We start from the raw sequence: 18,016 nt of genomic DNA, 5'->3' as shown, positions 1-18,016 counted from the left end.
GGCCGAACGGCCAGTGTTAATAACTTGCGGGACCTTCAAGATATCTTTCAATCCGCGTTGTTTGTTAATATTGCAGTTGTTCTATGGCTGTGATTGGATTCCCAAGTTATCTGCTAATCATCAATCCATAATCAGTCAATACAGCCACTGTTCATGAATTATTATTTGGGCCTGAGAATAATCAACACGTGCAGGCTAGGTCAGAAAAATAGGACATCTACTAGATAACAAAAACCATTTGTGCTGGTGCGGCCGGAACTGGCCCCCTTTGACGCCGAAAATGGCGGTCTCGGCACCAACCCTTCACGCACGCACCAGCCCGGCCATAACCACGCACTCTGCGTCCTGGGCCCCTGTAACAGAGGGCGTAACGGCCGGCGCACCACTCACTTGCCCGCCCCTAGGTGCCCGCCCGATTACCTGGGCGTCTTTTCCATGACCTTCCACTCAGGGACATGGTCGCTCTGCCAACACCAAATCGCTCCCATGTCTTTCGCGGCGCCTAAAATGGCGACCTTTGATCCGGCTCTCATTGGCTATGATGGCCTTGTGGTCGCTGGCCATAAAACCTGCGACTGCTCTCGTCCTGCTCTCCCTCGTTCGCCTTCATCTTTCCCTTCCAAGGCTCCCTCGTTATCCTTTACGCCTCCGCTTCCCGCTCTTTTGCCTGCCCAATAAGGGGTATTTTTGTGACTCAACAATCGTCATCTGTGACCCTTGCCTACGGCCTGTCCAACTTGCCGACCCAAGCATGTCTTCTACGTACTTTGACGTCGAATTGTCGGACCAGCTGGCGCGGGGGTATGGCAGTGATATCTGGTGTGTCTTTTCGGCCGAACGGTTGCGATAGCGACGAATCGGATGACGACGAAGCGCGAGGTTCGACGACTCAGACCTCACCGGAACCCCGCAGTCCTCTAGAAATTGCGACTGGGCTGCGAGCAGCTCCAACCCCCCCGGCGCAGGACTCAGTTTGCTCTGGTACTTTGCCGGATTTCAGTGACGACCCCGCTGGTGACACTGATGAGGATATTGCGAACATTCCTCTTGACTATGGGCGTTCCGAGAAAACTAAGGTTCGCGGAATTCGAATTGAGCAGCGCTGGCATAAGTGGGTAAACCTTTTCGACTTGCGTTAAAATGTGTGCTAACATGGCCAGGTACTGCCGAGTGAAGGCTGTAAGCCCCGATGCCCTTTCGATATTGAATGACCCGACGGAGGCTCTTCGCCAGGTCGCTCCTAACGATGTACATCGATTTCTCAACTATTGCCTGAAACTCAAGTATGGCCAGATTGGCAGGCATCTAAAGGGAACAAAGAAAGCTAGTGCACTCAGAGCCGACGGGAAGAGCTTTCAAGGTTACTTTCAGAGAATAAACCGTATGAGGATCAGCTGTGAAGATAGCGAAGAGATTAACGCGGTAAGCTGTCCGTCCTCTCTCCTCTTGCAACATACGAAGCTAATGTATCCCAGGGAATTCGGAAACTGACCGACAAATTCGGACTGAATCAACAGGAACGAGGCAAAGAACCGGTTTTTGTACAGGACTTGACCGAGTTGAACGAGACCATTCTTCGAACCCAAGAAAGGCGATTTCATTTTGGCTTCGAGCGTATTCAAATGCGTCTTTTCAGCATGCTTGGTATTTTTACTGTGAATCGACTGAGAGCCCTGCTTTCGCTACAGTTCAAGAATTTGCAGTTCTCTATCCAAAAGAACCCTCAGGGTGGCCCTCCCGTGCTTCTTGCGGAGATCAGGTCAGAGCACACGAAGCGGCTCCTCGGGTCTGAAACTATGTACGTCTATGCTATCACTCCATCCCAGCAGGCTCATTGGCTGACCTCTTTTCTCTTTTCTTTACCTTCCCAGCAATACTTTCCCATTGCCTGAGATTATCGACGACCCACCTCTCATTTTTAGCCCGCATGTATTCATCTTTGGTATACTCCTCTGGCTCCAAGCTTTTGAATCTCCCGCCCTTTCCTCTATGGAGATACTACGAAGACTTTTTGTGCAAGGTGATTGCCAGCAGATGCCACTCCATTTGAAACCCGAGCTCGAGGATTATTACATCTTTTGCAAGACAGAAGTCATAAATGATGGGCATCCAGTTCTTCGGTGGGATCAACCCATAGCCAAAGCAACCATGTCCGCTCGGCTCAAAAATCTCGGAGAGATTCATGGCTAGCTTCAATCGATGTTTGCGCATCGTATGCGCTATGGAGGCGGAAAGATGTTGAATAACAGCGATGCGGTTGGCGAAGCGCAGCAGAACCTGATCATGAAGCACGCAGATACTCGCACCTTCCCGAATCATTATCTTCCGCGACACATTGATACGGAAATGCAAAGTGTGATGAATGGCCGCAAATCTAACATATCTCTGATGCGCGCAATCACTCGCATGAGCAGATGGATCGATACGAGGCGACCTCGACACCTGACAGCCGAGCAACGAGCGTCGATCCGTGAATCCAGAGTATGTTGAAGCAGCCCAGCGATTGGATGAGCAAGCTGAGATTTGCATTCATGATCAGAGTGAGCAAATGCGATCGCGACGTGAAAAATTTGCCCACGAAAAGCTCAACACGTTTGGCCGACTAGAGAGGGCATTGAGACAGAAAGTTCGGAAGGAGTTTGACCGCAAACAGGCGAATATAGATATTGAGCGACAGCTCTCTGGAGCGGCTATCGACGACGAGGAAGCGAAAGACGTATTACAAACAGTCAGTATGTTGCCAGAGCAGATTAATATTCTCGAGAAGTTGTTAACCTGGCCGACTTCCGATTCATTGGAGGCAGAGTGGCAGAGACGAAATGCTGCTGTCGCTGCCATCTCGCAATACTGTTGTCACCTTGAAGGTGGGCCATTGCGAGGACGACGTAAACGGTCAGCTCCAAGCGATGAGCCTGATGAAGAGCACACTGCAATGGAAAACCGAACAACCAGGATAGCCTCGGTCTCTCCCGAAATCTCGAAGGAAGAATTGCTTCTGGAGAAGGCGGGAAACTATATTCGGAAGACCAAAAAACCTCGACGATGCTTTCAATGTTATGGTGATGACCTGCTGCCCGTTCATCGTCGAACACATAAATATAGCGAATACAAATCAACATTGCGACACTTTCGAGACAAGCACTTGAAGGATTTGGAGATGTCATATGTGTAGTGAGGATCTCCTACATGAAATGCATCTTCGCAGACATGCAGAAGATGTTCATCGTCTTGCTACCGAACGCTTACTACGCAAAAGAAGAGTCAGGATCGGAAATTGATACGGACTGATGCGTTTAATCTGTTTTCCGCATATAAGGATGGCCGCTGGATCCAATACCATAAGATAACATTTAACCTCTCATCGCAAATTTTATTCTTACCCATACCGACTCCAACATGCATTTTGCAATCCCCGCATTTATCGTTGGCACTTTTATACGCACTTCTCTAGGAGGAGGCCTTCAGGTCATCGACGCAGATCGTGAGTGTAAAATATACTCCAACGATGTTCATGGTTGCACCGGCTACTCTGCATCATTTGCAAAGCTTAACGGAGAAGATTGCTCAGGTATGTACAGCAAATCTAAAGACATGATTGATCACCAGATAAGCTGATCAAAAATCATCTTAGATCTCACTGTAGCCGTTAATGGCGCTCGCCTAGACTTCTCTTATATTGATGTCGCAGTATGTGGACAGGTGAACGGCAAAAATGCGGCTTGGATCATGGTAAACCAGACGGGAGAGGTCACCTTCTTTAATCAGAACGGCGACGAAGATAAATGCAAGCTGGATAATGGGCTCAATACTGGAAGTTCATGCAGCGCGTCTGACTCTGAGTCCTTGACTAGTACAAGCGCAAGTCCGTCTTCGAGCCCCGCAACTTCGAAAGCTTCTCCATCCTCCCCAGCTTGCAACTCCTCGGACACTGAGTCCCGCTATGTCAACCTGTGCTTGCGTCTAGCCCTATAGGAAATTATAGGGAAGACCCGAAACTCGAGCCTTTTTACTGTTTAGTGAAGATACGATTCTTCTTTGCTGTTTAGTTACTTTAAATTGTTTTGCTCTCCTATCTAAAGCGTTTTTACGCATTTGCTTCGTTTCTCTATAACAAATTCAAGCCATGTTAATGGTAGGTAGTCTCCCCCCTCAGGCTAGGGTTTGCGTTTGCTTACGTTTGTCTACTAGGTTAACAGGTCAGACAGGCAGGGTGCTTTGTCAGTGACCAGATACCTAAGCTAAAAATCACCGTACGTGTTGTGAAACAGGGCTGCTTTGCTAGTCACAGTGGTTCATTTTGCCGGTCGCAGTATTCCGTTCTGGGGTCCGCGGGGATCCGGTTTGCTAGTTGCAGTGTCCCGTTCCCGTAGTTACAGGGATCCGTTTTGCTAGTCGCAGTGTTCCATTTTCAGGTCGCGATGAGGCCGTTAGGCCAGTCGCATGAGAGCGATTTGCCACTTTTTTGGGTATAAAGCTTAAGGCATGCATGGCACAAATTAAGTGGACTTGAAGGACGATCAAATAGATTCTGTACCTGACGGCCTTTTATAGCGAGTCTTCTCTGTTATAATTTGGATCTACGATACTGGAAACTCATTCAATCTGAGAGCAGCTATCAACGCAAATTTGCCGGATGTAAATCTTGACTTCATACGTGGTAAACTTGGCTCTGGATTTTGTGGTTTCCGAAAAAAAGGCTTGTATTTGCAATTTCTATTTGACCTACGCACTCTTCATCGGGTGAGCTCATCTCTTTATGATATTGACGGGCATTACATTACTCCATTAACAACCCGAAGTCACAAATGCATATGCAACAAGAATCTAGCCCAGGTGGAAACCCTCCAGCCGAGAGGTTTTCAGATTCACCTGTGAATTTCCATCTACATAAACCAAAGGGAGTACTTTGTTCTCGCAAAACTCTACTCCAAGATCAGGGCCGCATCGCCCTTGAAGTTAAATATTACCGCTATGTTCTCGAAGCCAACGCAAGTATTGCAAAACACTCCGGGTTCACTCTCTTCAGCAGTCGCATAGAGACTAGGGTCTGCGGTTTATTCAGCACCCCTTGTCCTCGCATCTTAGAGCCAATTGGAAATGAGAGACAGTCTGCTGCCGAAATAAGCTGGCCATATCTTGCGCAGAGAGAAATCCCAGCGTCAGAGTTTCAGCAGACGTCAGTTGGTGACTATATATGTTCCTTTGGTGACTTGGTAGTACAAATGTCCGAAGCGGATCGCGACCTGATTTGTTCTGGATTTATTTCGAAACTTCTCTGTTCGTCCCCTGACCCAACCGACATACAGATAAAACGATCTTGCAGAACGTCCCTAATTGAATACTTGGGTTTGTTATATGGTGATTGTCTGAAAGGTAATATAAGCTCCATTCACCACCAATTCCATTAGCTAACCAATGTAGTGACGGAACATATTGAATCAATCATGTCTGGACTAGGAGAGGATATCCATGGATGGCTTGATGTCACAGAATCAGATTCAGAAGTAACAGATGCGGAACCATCACAGGGGTTTAATAATACCGCAAGGGAACAGAGTATTGCTCGTCCGACTCGTTTTGTTCTCGACGCCTGCAGGGATTCAGTGGTCCAACCTTCCACACAACAGCACGTTCCTTCAGCGGGAAACCCCGCCCAGAAAGGGCACCACGGAAAAAAAGAGGCTCTTATTTCAAATGGAGTCAAGGGGAGAAAAGAAACTGAAACATTTGCTAACAGGAAATGCCTACAGCGCGTCTCGAAACTGGTGCACCCTCCTACACTCTTCGAGACATTCTCCAGCCCCACCCTGGTTGACACTAGTCCATATTAGGAATGAGCCCGGAATATCAGTATTCCCGTGTCAGTCTCAACACCATGATTTGGTTTCATTAAAATACGGTGCATTGTCTCGCAACTGTATTGGCGAAGTTATATAGGTGATTATTTAGAGCTGGGCTAATCTATAGCGTAATCATATAAGCACAAAGAAATGAAGAGAATATCTTCACTCACCGGTTTGCTAGATTCTGGATCTTCTTATCGCTTCAATTCTGTACTCTAGGTACATCTCTTTCCTAGGACTCCCGGAACATCATATCAGTAGTGCTAGCCATTTGCACTATTCGATCATAGCATCTTCATTCCTTGCAAACCATAAGATCAGCTATTGGCCAGGGAGGAGGGTGGTCAAATAGAATAATGTCCCCAGAAAGGCAAGAAATGTCCTTAGAATTACGCGTCACCGAGCAACTGACGAGGAATACAAATCTGAATTCCGGAAAAGTTGCTGAGTGATCTTAGTAAGTCCCCTAGATCTTGAACTAATCCTCGAGGACCTAGATTCCGGTGTTTTAAATTCAGCAAGGAATCCAAACCGGAACTACTCGTCGCTTCCTACGCAATGTGTCAGCATATATATGGGTGTAGATCCAACGGTAAGCATTGACTATTACAATACTATTTGATTTCGAATCTCAGAGCCACAATGTAAAGGACTGTATATAGGACAGGACCTGTCAACTGGGTAAGGAGAAGATGAGGAAGGGAACAGTAGCATTGGAACAAGACTGAATCTTGAAGATCTCTAAGTCATGCGATCTTCAGCGACTATATACAAGAGCGATTCGCCAAGCCTTCGGGACCGCCTCGGCCCGAAGACAATCCCATTGTGGGGAATGGGGTAGCAGTCCTGATAGGGTGCCACGCATTCAAGACAGCCACAGTGGACTCGTGACACACAAACTTATGAATATGCGGGAACTGGACAACCAGCCGGCTATTAATATATTTGATGTTAGCACTGTAGGTAGACCATCGTTTGAGTAGCATGAGTAGTACTTGCCCTCTGAATTGCCACGCGTGCATATTGAGAGGTGGCGTTAGTCATGGCAATATAGCTGTCCGCCGTGTGTTGATTCTTATAATGGAGCGTCGCATGGTCTCTGTCGGATCTAGCCTGGGTAATTGCCGATTGCCACTCAGAACATGTTTGTGGACCAGTTACCCCATTCGGTGACTCATTATGAATTGGGATCGCTGTAGTTGTAGCAGCAACAAATAGAGAGGAAAGAATAAACGAGATAATCTGCATCTTCGCGGTCAAGGGAGTGCTGTCTTTGTATGCAGTCGAATGCAAATCCTAACTTGAACATAGCTTTAGAGCCGGATGGGAAAGTAGCTTTTATACTTTATCTTCCCCCTCTCGCCTATATTTGCCCTTACAGATTAACACTTGAAATTGGAGAATGATCGACGAGGATATTCCATTCCAAAAACACAGTATATGATCTATATAACTAACTGGAAAATAAATTGCGATCTTTGTACTAGTACAGTCACTAGCGAAATCTGTTTCCTCGTTACAGAAGTGACTACTTTTCTTTACACGGGACCCACTGCCAAGGCCCTAGCACAGATCATTCATTAATCCAGCCATTCTAAAGTTGAGCCTCGTTAGACAATGTAGCGTGTATGGTCCTTTATCTCAGTCCGTAATATTGCATCTCGTACTGTGAATATTAGGCGGTAAACATTGGGAGTCACGGTATTAGTTTAGGAGCATATTACGGCGGCCCTCAACTAAGCGTGATTTAATGAATTAAGTATCTGCGCTAAAGCCTTGGCAGTGGATGCTGAGAAAAGAAAAGCAGTTATTAAGGAGAAAGAAGTTTTCCCTAGTGACTGTAGTAGGGGCTCGCGCGGGATTTTCTTATAGAAGAAATGATTTTCACTATTGACATACTTAGACTGATTTCTCTTGGCGTCGAAATTTATTGAACGCGATTTTCCTTCAACAGGGGGGTGGAAAGGCCCGAAAGTGGCGGGCTGATGTTGCTCACGTTAAACATTGATAAATAAAAACAATAGTAATAAGATCAATAGTTCAGTGGGGCAATGGGGATCTGATCAATATAATGCCGCCATTCACGCGCAAGACCTCTACTGTAAATCACATAAGAAAGCTCCATAGCCATACTTTTCGCCTAAATAGCCAATCATGGTGGCGATTTGTTTTCTAGGAAATGAGTGGTTAGGTATTGGCTGTGACGGTCTACAAAGGAGCTTAGTAAAAGACAAGTTTGTTTATGACTCGTAGTCAAAGAATTTTCCCATAGGGAGGAAAGGCTATCTAGGGGGGAGGATCCAGGGACTCTATATACTGCCTGCAGGATCCCTAGGAATGTTCCTGGATGCCTACCGCGGAGGATCCCTTGATCCTATACTAACTAACCGGAACGTTCCTCCGTACAGGGAAGCTCCCTGGCTTCAGGAGGTAACATTGGCTAGAGGGAGTTGACCGCTGGGGCTTTTCGAGCAGGTGATCGCACAAAGCCTCGAGCATGACTGGGGTGATACAACGGGAACGTCCGCCTTTTTTTAGGCGGTGCTTTGACGCTGCCAGACATCCGTTGATTAGAAGAGATGGTACTCCTGTGACAATCAGCGGCCTATCCCATCTCATGTATACATAGTTCGCCACTATAGATCATGTCATCGATAAGCTCAAGCTTAGAAGGAGCTGGGTTTGGAGCCACCTTTGGTTCGACTACTTGTGGTTGACTGTTAAAATATGCCTCCCAAGGAAGGCTATTTTGGAGGGAGGTATGGAGATAACAGATGTACAGTGGCCGCTCATTAGTACTTCCGCTCATTGGCAGAAACATAAGTGGGCCAGGTACCGTGTTCCAATTACTAATGAACGCTGACTGTATTAAATTTACAAGCGAATACATGCTTGTAGTGGGTGCGTAATCTATGTAAGAAGTAATACACGTCTAATTGACAGGGGTACTCCGAAAAAATCCCAAATAGACTAGTGTATATTGGCGGTGGGGCTAGAGAGTCTCTCGAAGAGTGTAGGCGGGTGCACCAGTTTCGAGACGCACTGTATCATACGAGGATACCCCAAAAAGACTACAGTTACAGAATAACGTTGTTTTTGAAGAGACGAATCCGGATATCAAACCATCGCCAGTTATTGAGGTGTTGTGGCTGTCATTGTGTGCCGAGCGGGAACTAGTCTCGGCCCGATAGCGATCCCGCCCGCAGGGGTTACCGAACCCCATCCCACAAACACCCAAGAAACAGCGACAATTTTTCAGCGACTATGACTTTCGCCCGAGGATCCCAGCAGCAAGAAAATGCCACAGGCGAGGCCTCGACGCAGAAGGAAATGAGCCGATCGCGAACCCTGAATTTGTGATGAACGATAGCTCTGATAAGGCTCGAAAATCGGATGGAAACGCTTGATCATTCCTAATACTGCAACTGCAGAGGTTCTAGAGATGCAGCTGCCCAGTGTGGGTCAGATGACTGACTAACTACATGCAGGTTAGCGCCGTAAGCCATACCAGCACTCCAACAATTTGCGACCGGCGGAGAAAATAACGGGCGGGTAACGAACCAAAATGTCCGACAGTATTTTAACAGCTTTAATGAGGCGCTCAAGCACCAGACCGAGATAATCGAAACAGTGAAGGCGGAGGTCAAGAACTTAAAGCAGAACAACAGTTCCTGCGAACTTACAATGAGAAACTGCGGGAAGAGATTCAAGCCCTTCGGGCCAAACTGGAGGTACAACCGCTGAACACCCCCGGGAACAGATCCTGGGCGGAAGTGGCCGCTGGCAACCCTTTGCCAGATCCCGCGAAAACCGTCCCGCGGCCCAGAAAGAAACCCAATTGCGTCCGAATTAGTATCGTACTAACCCTAGTTCAAGATATTAATAATAACCGATTCTTGAGAGCCCTGCTTACTGAAGCAGCGAATACACATATCAGGACCGCTCTGCTGAACGCAGAGACCACCAAAGACGTACAAGTAGCGGGTATTGGTACTACCAAAACAGGGTATGTCATCCGATTCCGGGACACCCAGTCTGCGGAGACAGCCCGGAACAGCACCGAGTAACTGGAGGAGCTGGAAAACAGTACCAAAGTAGTGAAACCCTGGTTTGGGATCGTGGTTCACTGAGTCCCGACCGAGGACTTTGAACTAGAAGGAAACAAGAAACAGGGAATAGAGAAGATTATGTCTGAGAACGATCTCCATAACAAGAAGTTCCGGGTCGAAGACATCGTATGGCTGAAGAAGAGAGACATGCCCCTGGGAAAATCTGCCTCGATGGGGGTCTGGCTGGACTCACCGGAGGCAGCAGAATGGATTATCAATAACAGACTCTTAGTAAGATAAAGATTTATCGGGAGCGTAAAACCTTATCGGGTGAAAAAGAAGAGGTGCCGCCGCTGCCAACAATTTGGTCACCTAGCCTGGTCGTGCAAGGAACGGGTTAAATGCGGATACTGCGCAAGGGAGCACGACTAGCGTTGCTGCTTTCCAGGAATAAGGCCGAGATGCTCAGGCTGCAATAGAGAATACCCGACAGGCGACCGGGCATGCCAGGCATACCCCAACCTTAGCCCATCCCAATGACAGCAAACCTTCGCATCTTACAGCTGAACACTATAAAATCTAGGCTAGGGATGGAGGCCCTTATTAACGATCATTAAAGCTAAAATCTAGACCTGCTTCTGATTCAGGAATCACTAAAGACAGCATACTACACCCATGTTAACTACAGCGCATGGCGACTCTACCGATCTATACGTCGTGAAATACCTCGGTTCCGCAGCCTCCTCTATGTTAACCGGAGGATCTCTACATCATCATACCGCCAAATCCAGTGTGGTCACCCGGATGTGGTGACCATCAAGATCTGGACCCTAGAGCTCCAGTATCTAGTGTTCTAGATCTATATTCAGCCAATCGCGTTGCATGATACAGTTGAAACGAGCAGCGCACGCGAAATTCTAGCAGAAATTTAGCGAACTATCCAAGATCAAACTGAGCAAGACAACCGCGCGACGAAAATTATCTTGGCCAGAGATTTTAACCGCTATTACCCGGCATGGAGCTACCGTACGGTACACTACCGCTTCGCAAAACATGCGGACGAACTAATCAATTTCTTTCAAAACTACGAGCTGCAATGGTGCCTACCCCCAGGCGAGATAACATTTTGGTCTCTGAACAAATCTAGGACCACATCGGTACTCGATCTCACACTTATAAATGACATAATACGGCTGATCAAATGCTAACTTTACTATAACCCCTACGGGTCCGACTACCGGGGTACGTACTCGGAATGGAGCCTCCAACCAGAGCAGACTAGGAAACCCAAGCCGAGAAGAGCGTATGACTGAGCAGACTGGGCTCATGTAGGCTAAACGATAATGAGATCGATTGACCTACGTCCGAGGATTTAATCCAAGCAGGATCTAGACCAAACAGTCGACTATCTGATTCAAACCACAATAATTGCGCTAGACCAGCATGTGCCGGTGCAGGATCCGTGCCCGTACTCGAAACGCTGGTTTACTGCCGATCTCAAGACCTAACAAGCGGAAGTCAACCAAACCCGCCGGAGGTAACAAGACGGCTGTGTTACCCTAAGACCCAACCACCCAACTACCAAGAAGATGTTTGTAGAAATGCGCGAGAAAAGGCGAAAATAGACGAGGGCAATTGAAAAGGCAAAAATATGCTACTGGAGGGAGTTTCTTGACAAAGCAGGTAAAGATTATCTGTAGAAAGCAGCTACATATATGCGCCCCCGAGACACTTACACAAGCATCCTAGCGATTAAAATAGGCACAGAGGAGGTAGCTGACAACCAAATAAAAGTAAAAACGTTCCTTGACTCTTTCTATCCAAAGATAGCAGAACCCAAAGTGAAAGCAGAGATTAACCCAACAGAAGAACTGCCGTAAGAGCCGATTACCGAACAAGAGATTTACCGATCCTTCCGAGTCGCTAAGGGAATTACGGCCCCTGGTAGAGATAGAATTCCTACACTTATATGGAAACACCTGTGGGCTCATCTAAAAGAAACTATCACCACTATCTTCACAAAGTCAGTGGACCTGGGCTACTATCCCAGACAATGGAAACAGGCGCGGATCGTTGCCGGTAAAGCCAGACTATTCAGCGCCGGGAGCATACTGACCGATATCACTACTGAATACGCTGGGGAAACTACTAGAAGCCGTTATGGCCTGACGACTGTCCTATTGGGCGGAGAAATATAAACTCCTTCCAGACACACAATTTGGAGGCAGACCAGGACGGAACACTGAGCAAGCCCTGCTGGTACTTGCTAACGCAGTAGATCGAGCCTGGGTGCGATCCAGGGTAGTAACACTAATCGCGTTTAATTTAAAAGGCGCATTCAATGGGGTCCACCGAATCAACCTCGACGCCCGACTGCGAGCTAAAGGCATCCCATCAAAGGCCTGACAGTGGATCTGTAGCTTCATGAAAGACCGACAAGCTAGTGTTACATTTGATAACTTTGAAACAGAAAACTTACCCCTGGAAAATGCTGGCTTGGCACAAGGATCGCCACTCTCACCAATTCTGTTTGGTTTCTATAATTCTGTTCTGGTAGATCAACCGGTCGACAGTAACGGTAGCGCATCGGCCTATATCGACGACTATTTCCGCTGGCGAACTAGCCGAACAGCTGAAGAGAACATCAAGAAGATCCAGGAAGAAGATATTCCCCGAGTTCAAGCTTGGGCACGGCAAATAGGCGCATCCTTCGCTGCCGAAAAGACTGAATTGATACATCTTACCCGGCGGAAAACAGCCTACGGAAAAGGGCAGATCGTTATAAACAGCCAGGTTACCAAACCGGCCGATACCGCCAAGCTTCAGCGTATGAATACACACACACACACACACCTACACTGTATCATACAAGCCGGGCCAAACCCACCCATTTTCTCCTTTACTGTCTCGCGAGAGGGCCCACGTCAGAAAAGGCACCTACGCTCGGTGGGAAAAGGAGTGGAAGGAGTCTCGGAACGGCGGTCACCTTCGAAAGATCGACAAGACACTACCGGCCAAGTATACGAGACGGCTCTACGGGACCCTGCCTCGTAACCGGGCGTACTTGCTAACGCAGTTGCGGACGGGACACAGCTGGCTATCAACATATGCCAAGACGTTCCGCTTTCGAGATGAAGACCAGTGCGTATGCGGCGAGCGGGAAAGTGTGCGATACTAAAACCTAGATGTATTCATCTCACATCAAACCCTTCCTATTCCAAGTTGCTACCCCCGCCGAACGGTAAACTTAGGCCTGGCATCGAGGTAAACTACTTGTTGGAACAATATTGTCAACCAGAGCAGAGAGGTGGAGTATCCTGACCTAATCCACATACCGCACAGCACCTTGCTTGGCCTAGACTTGGCCTACCATTCCAAATGACATACCAATGGATCAGGAATGCATAGGTGTAAACAAGTGGAACTATAAATGGCTAGGCAGATTGTAGTTTAGAAATGACACTTCACTTTTACCCACCGAGCATATACCTACATTCAGTTGAATCGATAGGGTATCTGCTTAGGGCAATGACCAAGTCAACCGACACTACCCTTATTGAACTCGGCACTTTTGACGGCTGTACACTATCTCAAAATTCGATACAATGGCTTGGATTTTGGGGTGCGGACAAAATCGTATCTAACCAAGATAACTAACTGATACAGAGTCCTTGGTGGAACCGACAGGCGTAACAATATGATCAGTCATTCAGCTGAAGTGGCAAAGCTATATAGTAGTGGGTCAAGCAAGCGACTTATATGATCCATAATTCAGCTGCTTATCGGAGTACTCCGTACAGAGTATGTACTATGTTAGGGTGCGAAAAGATCGTGTGGACCCCTGTGGGTGTGCCCTTTGTACATCATTTCCATCTACGAACCTTGCCAGCTGTATACAAATATAATAGGACCACCCTTGCCACAGTAGTTCCGATGGTTCCACTCACGATCTTTAAGCGAACTGCTCCACAGAGATAAACACGATTTTCGCAGCCCGTCTTAGTAACATGTTGTGGATTAGTCGAAATTAAGATACCAATAGGTACTGAATTGGAGGCATTCACTGCTTTTTTTATACTCTCTAATTCCCTTTGGCAGAGTTAGCAGCAAACTCAGCAAGTGGGAGCCATTCGGACCAGTCGTCTTGCAGGTATGACACATAAGCGCGTAATTATTGTTCTAGGATAGTGTTAACTCTCTCAGTTTGGCCGTTAGTCTGTAGGTGATAAGCAGTTGATAGTAGCTTGGTGATCCTCATGATTCGGGTTAGGTACTTCCAGAACCAGGCATAACTGTACTATACAATTAAATCTCGAAGAAAATTCATATAAAAGACTATGTAGTGGTGTATCAGCTAGTGATATTAGACTTGTGTGGTAGATGCCGCGACAACAGCGGTGGTTGTGGTTATGGTCAAAGTTGTAGCACAGCCGATCTCGCTAAAAGTAGAAGACACAGTGATGGTTGTGTGGACAGTGACAATATTGGTGGCTGCGCAAGTCTTTTCAGTGGTATCAGACATAGTTCTAGTAGGTCTAGAGGCCAAGTCATCACTAGACACCGCCTGAGTGGGCTTTAACTTTCTGAACCGTGTATTGGATTTCGATTTCACAGTTTGTGTCGGTTGACTTGGTCATTGCCCTAAGCAGATACCCTATCGATTCAACTGAATGTAGGTATATGCTCGGTGGGTAAAAGTGAAGTGTCATTTCTAAACTACAATCTGCCTAGCCATTTATAGTTCCACTTGTTTACACCTATGCATTCCTGATCCATTGGTATGTCATTTGGAATGGTAGGCCAAGTCTAGGCCAAGCAAGGTGCTGTGCGGTATGTGGATTAGGTCAGGATACTCCACCTCTCTGCTCTGGTTGACAATATTGTTCCAACAGTTTGCCTTTGGACTTTTCGGTAGCTATCAGCTAAAACTCCGAACTACCAACATGATTGACCAGAGAAATGAGGTCATTGAATGGCAGGATAGTTGCTGGTGAAACAGCACCATTGATTCCAAGTTTTCTATCAAAGACATCTGCAAGATCACAGTGTAAATAGTGTGTCATAATGGCCTCCCAATGGGCTGATACGGGTATATCTTTGTCTAATCTCAAGAAGGCATTTAAAACTCCAGGGGTCCTTGGTTTTACAGCCTGTACCAATCGGTCGTATTCAAAGATCTCTTGGGCGTGGGGTCCTATCAATGTGCTTATACCTTCCGCACACTTAGAATACAGCTAATATTTTTGCCTAGCTCGTCGATGGTTTTGTTGACACAGATACCTTCGACATAGTAGTGGCCCCGGTCGTGACTCAAGTCTATCTCGGGATTATTTCAGGAAACTTAAAGGATGGCGTTAGTGTCTGATTCAATCTATCTGGCCCGCATGGTGACCTTCGATTTTTCCTCAAAAATGGGCGTGAGGCCTGGCTAGCAATTAACATGGCCAGACAATTCGGTGGCTCTTACAATACGGAAGAGAAGATCAAAATCAAAAGATATTCCAGCAAAATCTCCGCGTGTTGAAGATTCGCTTGATCTTCAGATAGACAACTCAATCGATATTACATGAACAAAGGGAGAGCAGGATGACTGTGGATTCGGGCTCTCCGGTATAGCCCGATGGCTCGGGACTTAGCGGAATAGTCTTAAGTGAAATAACTTTTTACAGAGACTCGGGGCATGCAAGGGTATAAGGAAATGCACGGGCCTACGCTTTTGGTGGAGAAAAAATCGCCAATCTCTTGAGTCATACCATCCATCAATTTCGAGCAATTTTCCTACAAACGAACACTCAAACACTCACAGTTCTACCACCTGCTTTCTTTTTGCTAACGTTGAGCGTAGCTTGAATCGCCACATCGATGGTGAAAATCTTATAGAAGCGATATATCTGTTTTTTTTTTTTTTTTTTTTTTTCACCATTTGACACAGCGTTGCAGTTAAGTAATTCGTGCATTGAGCAACTTCCAAACGAAGCCAGGCATAGCAAAGCAGAAGGTGGAACTCACCATAGGATAGGTCGCAAGTGTGAAAAATCCTTTGTGTGGTCTCTTCAAGAACGTAGCCGCATCATACTCCTGGGACAAAGGAGGTCCCTCCCAGGAGCGAAAAGGCATGGGGAAGATCTATGCAGAACTTCCGTCTCCTGGATACGAAAGTGCCCTGGGAGTTACGCTGTGGCTCCTAGGGGCTAGTGGCAGCATTTCGAGGACAACACCTCCATTAATATCTCGCCAAAGGCAGACGATTGGACTGACTTCGAAATGGGGGCTGCGGATGCTGTGCCAGTCAAGGCCAAGGAAGAGCGCGCAATGGATACGATAGACCTTGGCGGGGAGTCGGTGTATGTATGATGTGGATCTCCTTGCAATCTCGCAGGCGTATCAAACATATCCCGGTGGACAGAGTTATCCTTTGCAGGTTGGAGTCTTGTCCCTTGGCTGCCCGGAGTTCAATCAAACTTTCACCCGAGGCGATGGTGTTAGTATCAATGCAACGTTCATCAACAGTCAGATTTTCACCGCCGATATGGCTTCCTCGTATTCGTTCGGTATACACATTGGCTCCGCACCACTGCGGATTCCGGGCTCATTGATGCTGGGGGGGCTATGATGGGAATCGAATTGTCGGGAACACGTCTGCTCAGCGATACTCCGGGGGCAAATTACCAATCAAACTTCTCGATATTGGGATTTGCGAGGCCAGCGGTGGCTCACCATGGAACTATTTCAATAAAACAGGTCTTCTAGAGAATGGTAATTCTTCCTTACATCAGGGGACTACGGTGGAGGCTAGTCCCGGGGATCCATATATCTATCTCCCCAAGAGTTCCTGTGATGCAATTACTTCGGAGCTCCCAACTACATACGACTCGGACCTTGTATTATACCTCTGGAACACCTTCGACCCTCGATATGCACAAATAATCAGCTCACCCTCTTATCTGAGCTTCGAATTCAACAAAGATAGCCTGAACAGTGCCAACATTACAATCAAGGTCCCATTTGCGTTGTTGAATCTAACTCTCGAAGCACCTCTTGTTAAGAGCCCAAAGCTTTATTTTCCCTGCATGGGGACTGACAGTACACCGGCTCTGGGTCGCACTTTCCTTCAGGCTGCTTTTATGGCCGCGAATTGGAGTTGGGGTGGCCGCATTGGGAATTGGATTCTCGCACAGGCACCGGGCCCGAATTATCTCACGACCAACAAATTAACCAATATCATGGAAAAGGACATGACAATTCCCGGGACAACAAATAGCTGGGAAGAAACTTGGGCCAACTATTGGACTCCGATCCCCATAACCTCGAGCTCTGCTACCCCTATTCCAACGCCATCTGTGGAAAGTGACGCGAGTAACGACAATGGTACTTCCACCGGGGCTGTGGTCGGGATTGCAGTTGGCTGTGCGGCAGTCGGCGTGTTCCTGGGTGTACTGGCATGGTTGTTCATCACGAGGCGCCAGCGGCGCAATGCGATGGAAGAGCTAAACCAAATGGCAGAGCTGTACCCAGGGATCCGTGCCAAAGATGGAGGAGTGTACGAACTGAACGCACGCCGGGGACCCTACGAACTAGGAATCCGCCATCCTCCCTGCGAGCTAGCCGGGCCTGATCATTGATATCGGCAGAAGCGTAGCACCTACAATCTATGAGTGAGATGATCAGTCCCCCAGGATGGATAAGTCAAGACACCGTGATATGGTGCTTAAGAGTTGACCTTTACCAGGGTGCAGGGTGGGCTCCTGATGTAATTGTAGCCGCTGGTGGCTTTTTATTGGGGGTTAGTGGGTAATAAATTTCGTGTACATACATACTAGCACAATCATATGACTCAATTAAAGATATAGCCCTCCATGACCAACATACGATGACCTGGTGCCCAGCCGTCAGCAGCGGTCAAGTCGTGTAGAGTTACTGAGAGGCGAGTAATTTCCCACATTCAGAGAAGTGACTACACAGAATGTGTTCCTGAATGACACAAATAGCTGGCGGCCTAAGGTACACTACTGGACACTCACAACTAGTTATCGTTGATGACGAAGCGAGATAGAATTAACCAATGTGATACGAATGACACCTCCAAGCCAGCCCCAAACTATAAGAGGAATCTGCATATAGCCA

The 18,016-nt window shown here is 47.2% G+C and overlaps 2 protein-coding genes across 2 annotated transcripts; both read left to right on the top strand.

Moving 5' to 3' along the window:
• Positions 1-12,316: 12,316 nt before the first annotated feature.
• Positions 12,317-13,585, top strand: KD926_001351 (reverse transcriptase; the record flags this gene model as incomplete). The annotated part of the gene is made up of 3 exons (XM_053105051.1): positions 12,317-12,719; positions 12,826-13,037; positions 13,559-13,585. 3 exons carry the CDS (start codon positions 12,317-12,319, stop codon positions 13,583-13,585), a joined length of 642 nt encoding a protein of 213 aa, XP_052951754.1.
• Positions 13,586-16,156: 2,571 nt separating this feature from the next.
• On the top strand, positions 16,157-17,514 carry KD926_001350 (Peptidase aspartic; the record flags this gene model as incomplete). Its single annotated transcript, XM_053105050.1, has 3 exons — positions 16,157-16,240; positions 16,299-16,443; positions 16,634-17,514. 3 exons carry the CDS (start codon positions 16,157-16,159, stop codon positions 17,512-17,514), a joined length of 1,110 nt encoding a protein of 369 aa, XP_052951753.1.
• Between the last annotated feature and the right edge of the window lie 502 nt (positions 17,515-18,016).

The sequence above is a fragment of the Aspergillus affinis genome (genome assembly GCF_023601865.1).
Source record: "Aspergillus affinis strain CMG 70 chromosome Unknown NODE_127_length_104248_cov_91_105759, whole genome shotgun sequence".
Taxonomy (NCBI): domain Eukaryota; kingdom Fungi; phylum Ascomycota; class Eurotiomycetes; order Eurotiales; family Aspergillaceae; genus Aspergillus; species Aspergillus affinis.
Note: the sequence above shows the minus strand (reverse complement) of the source record. Positions and strands in the feature narration are given on the sequence as shown.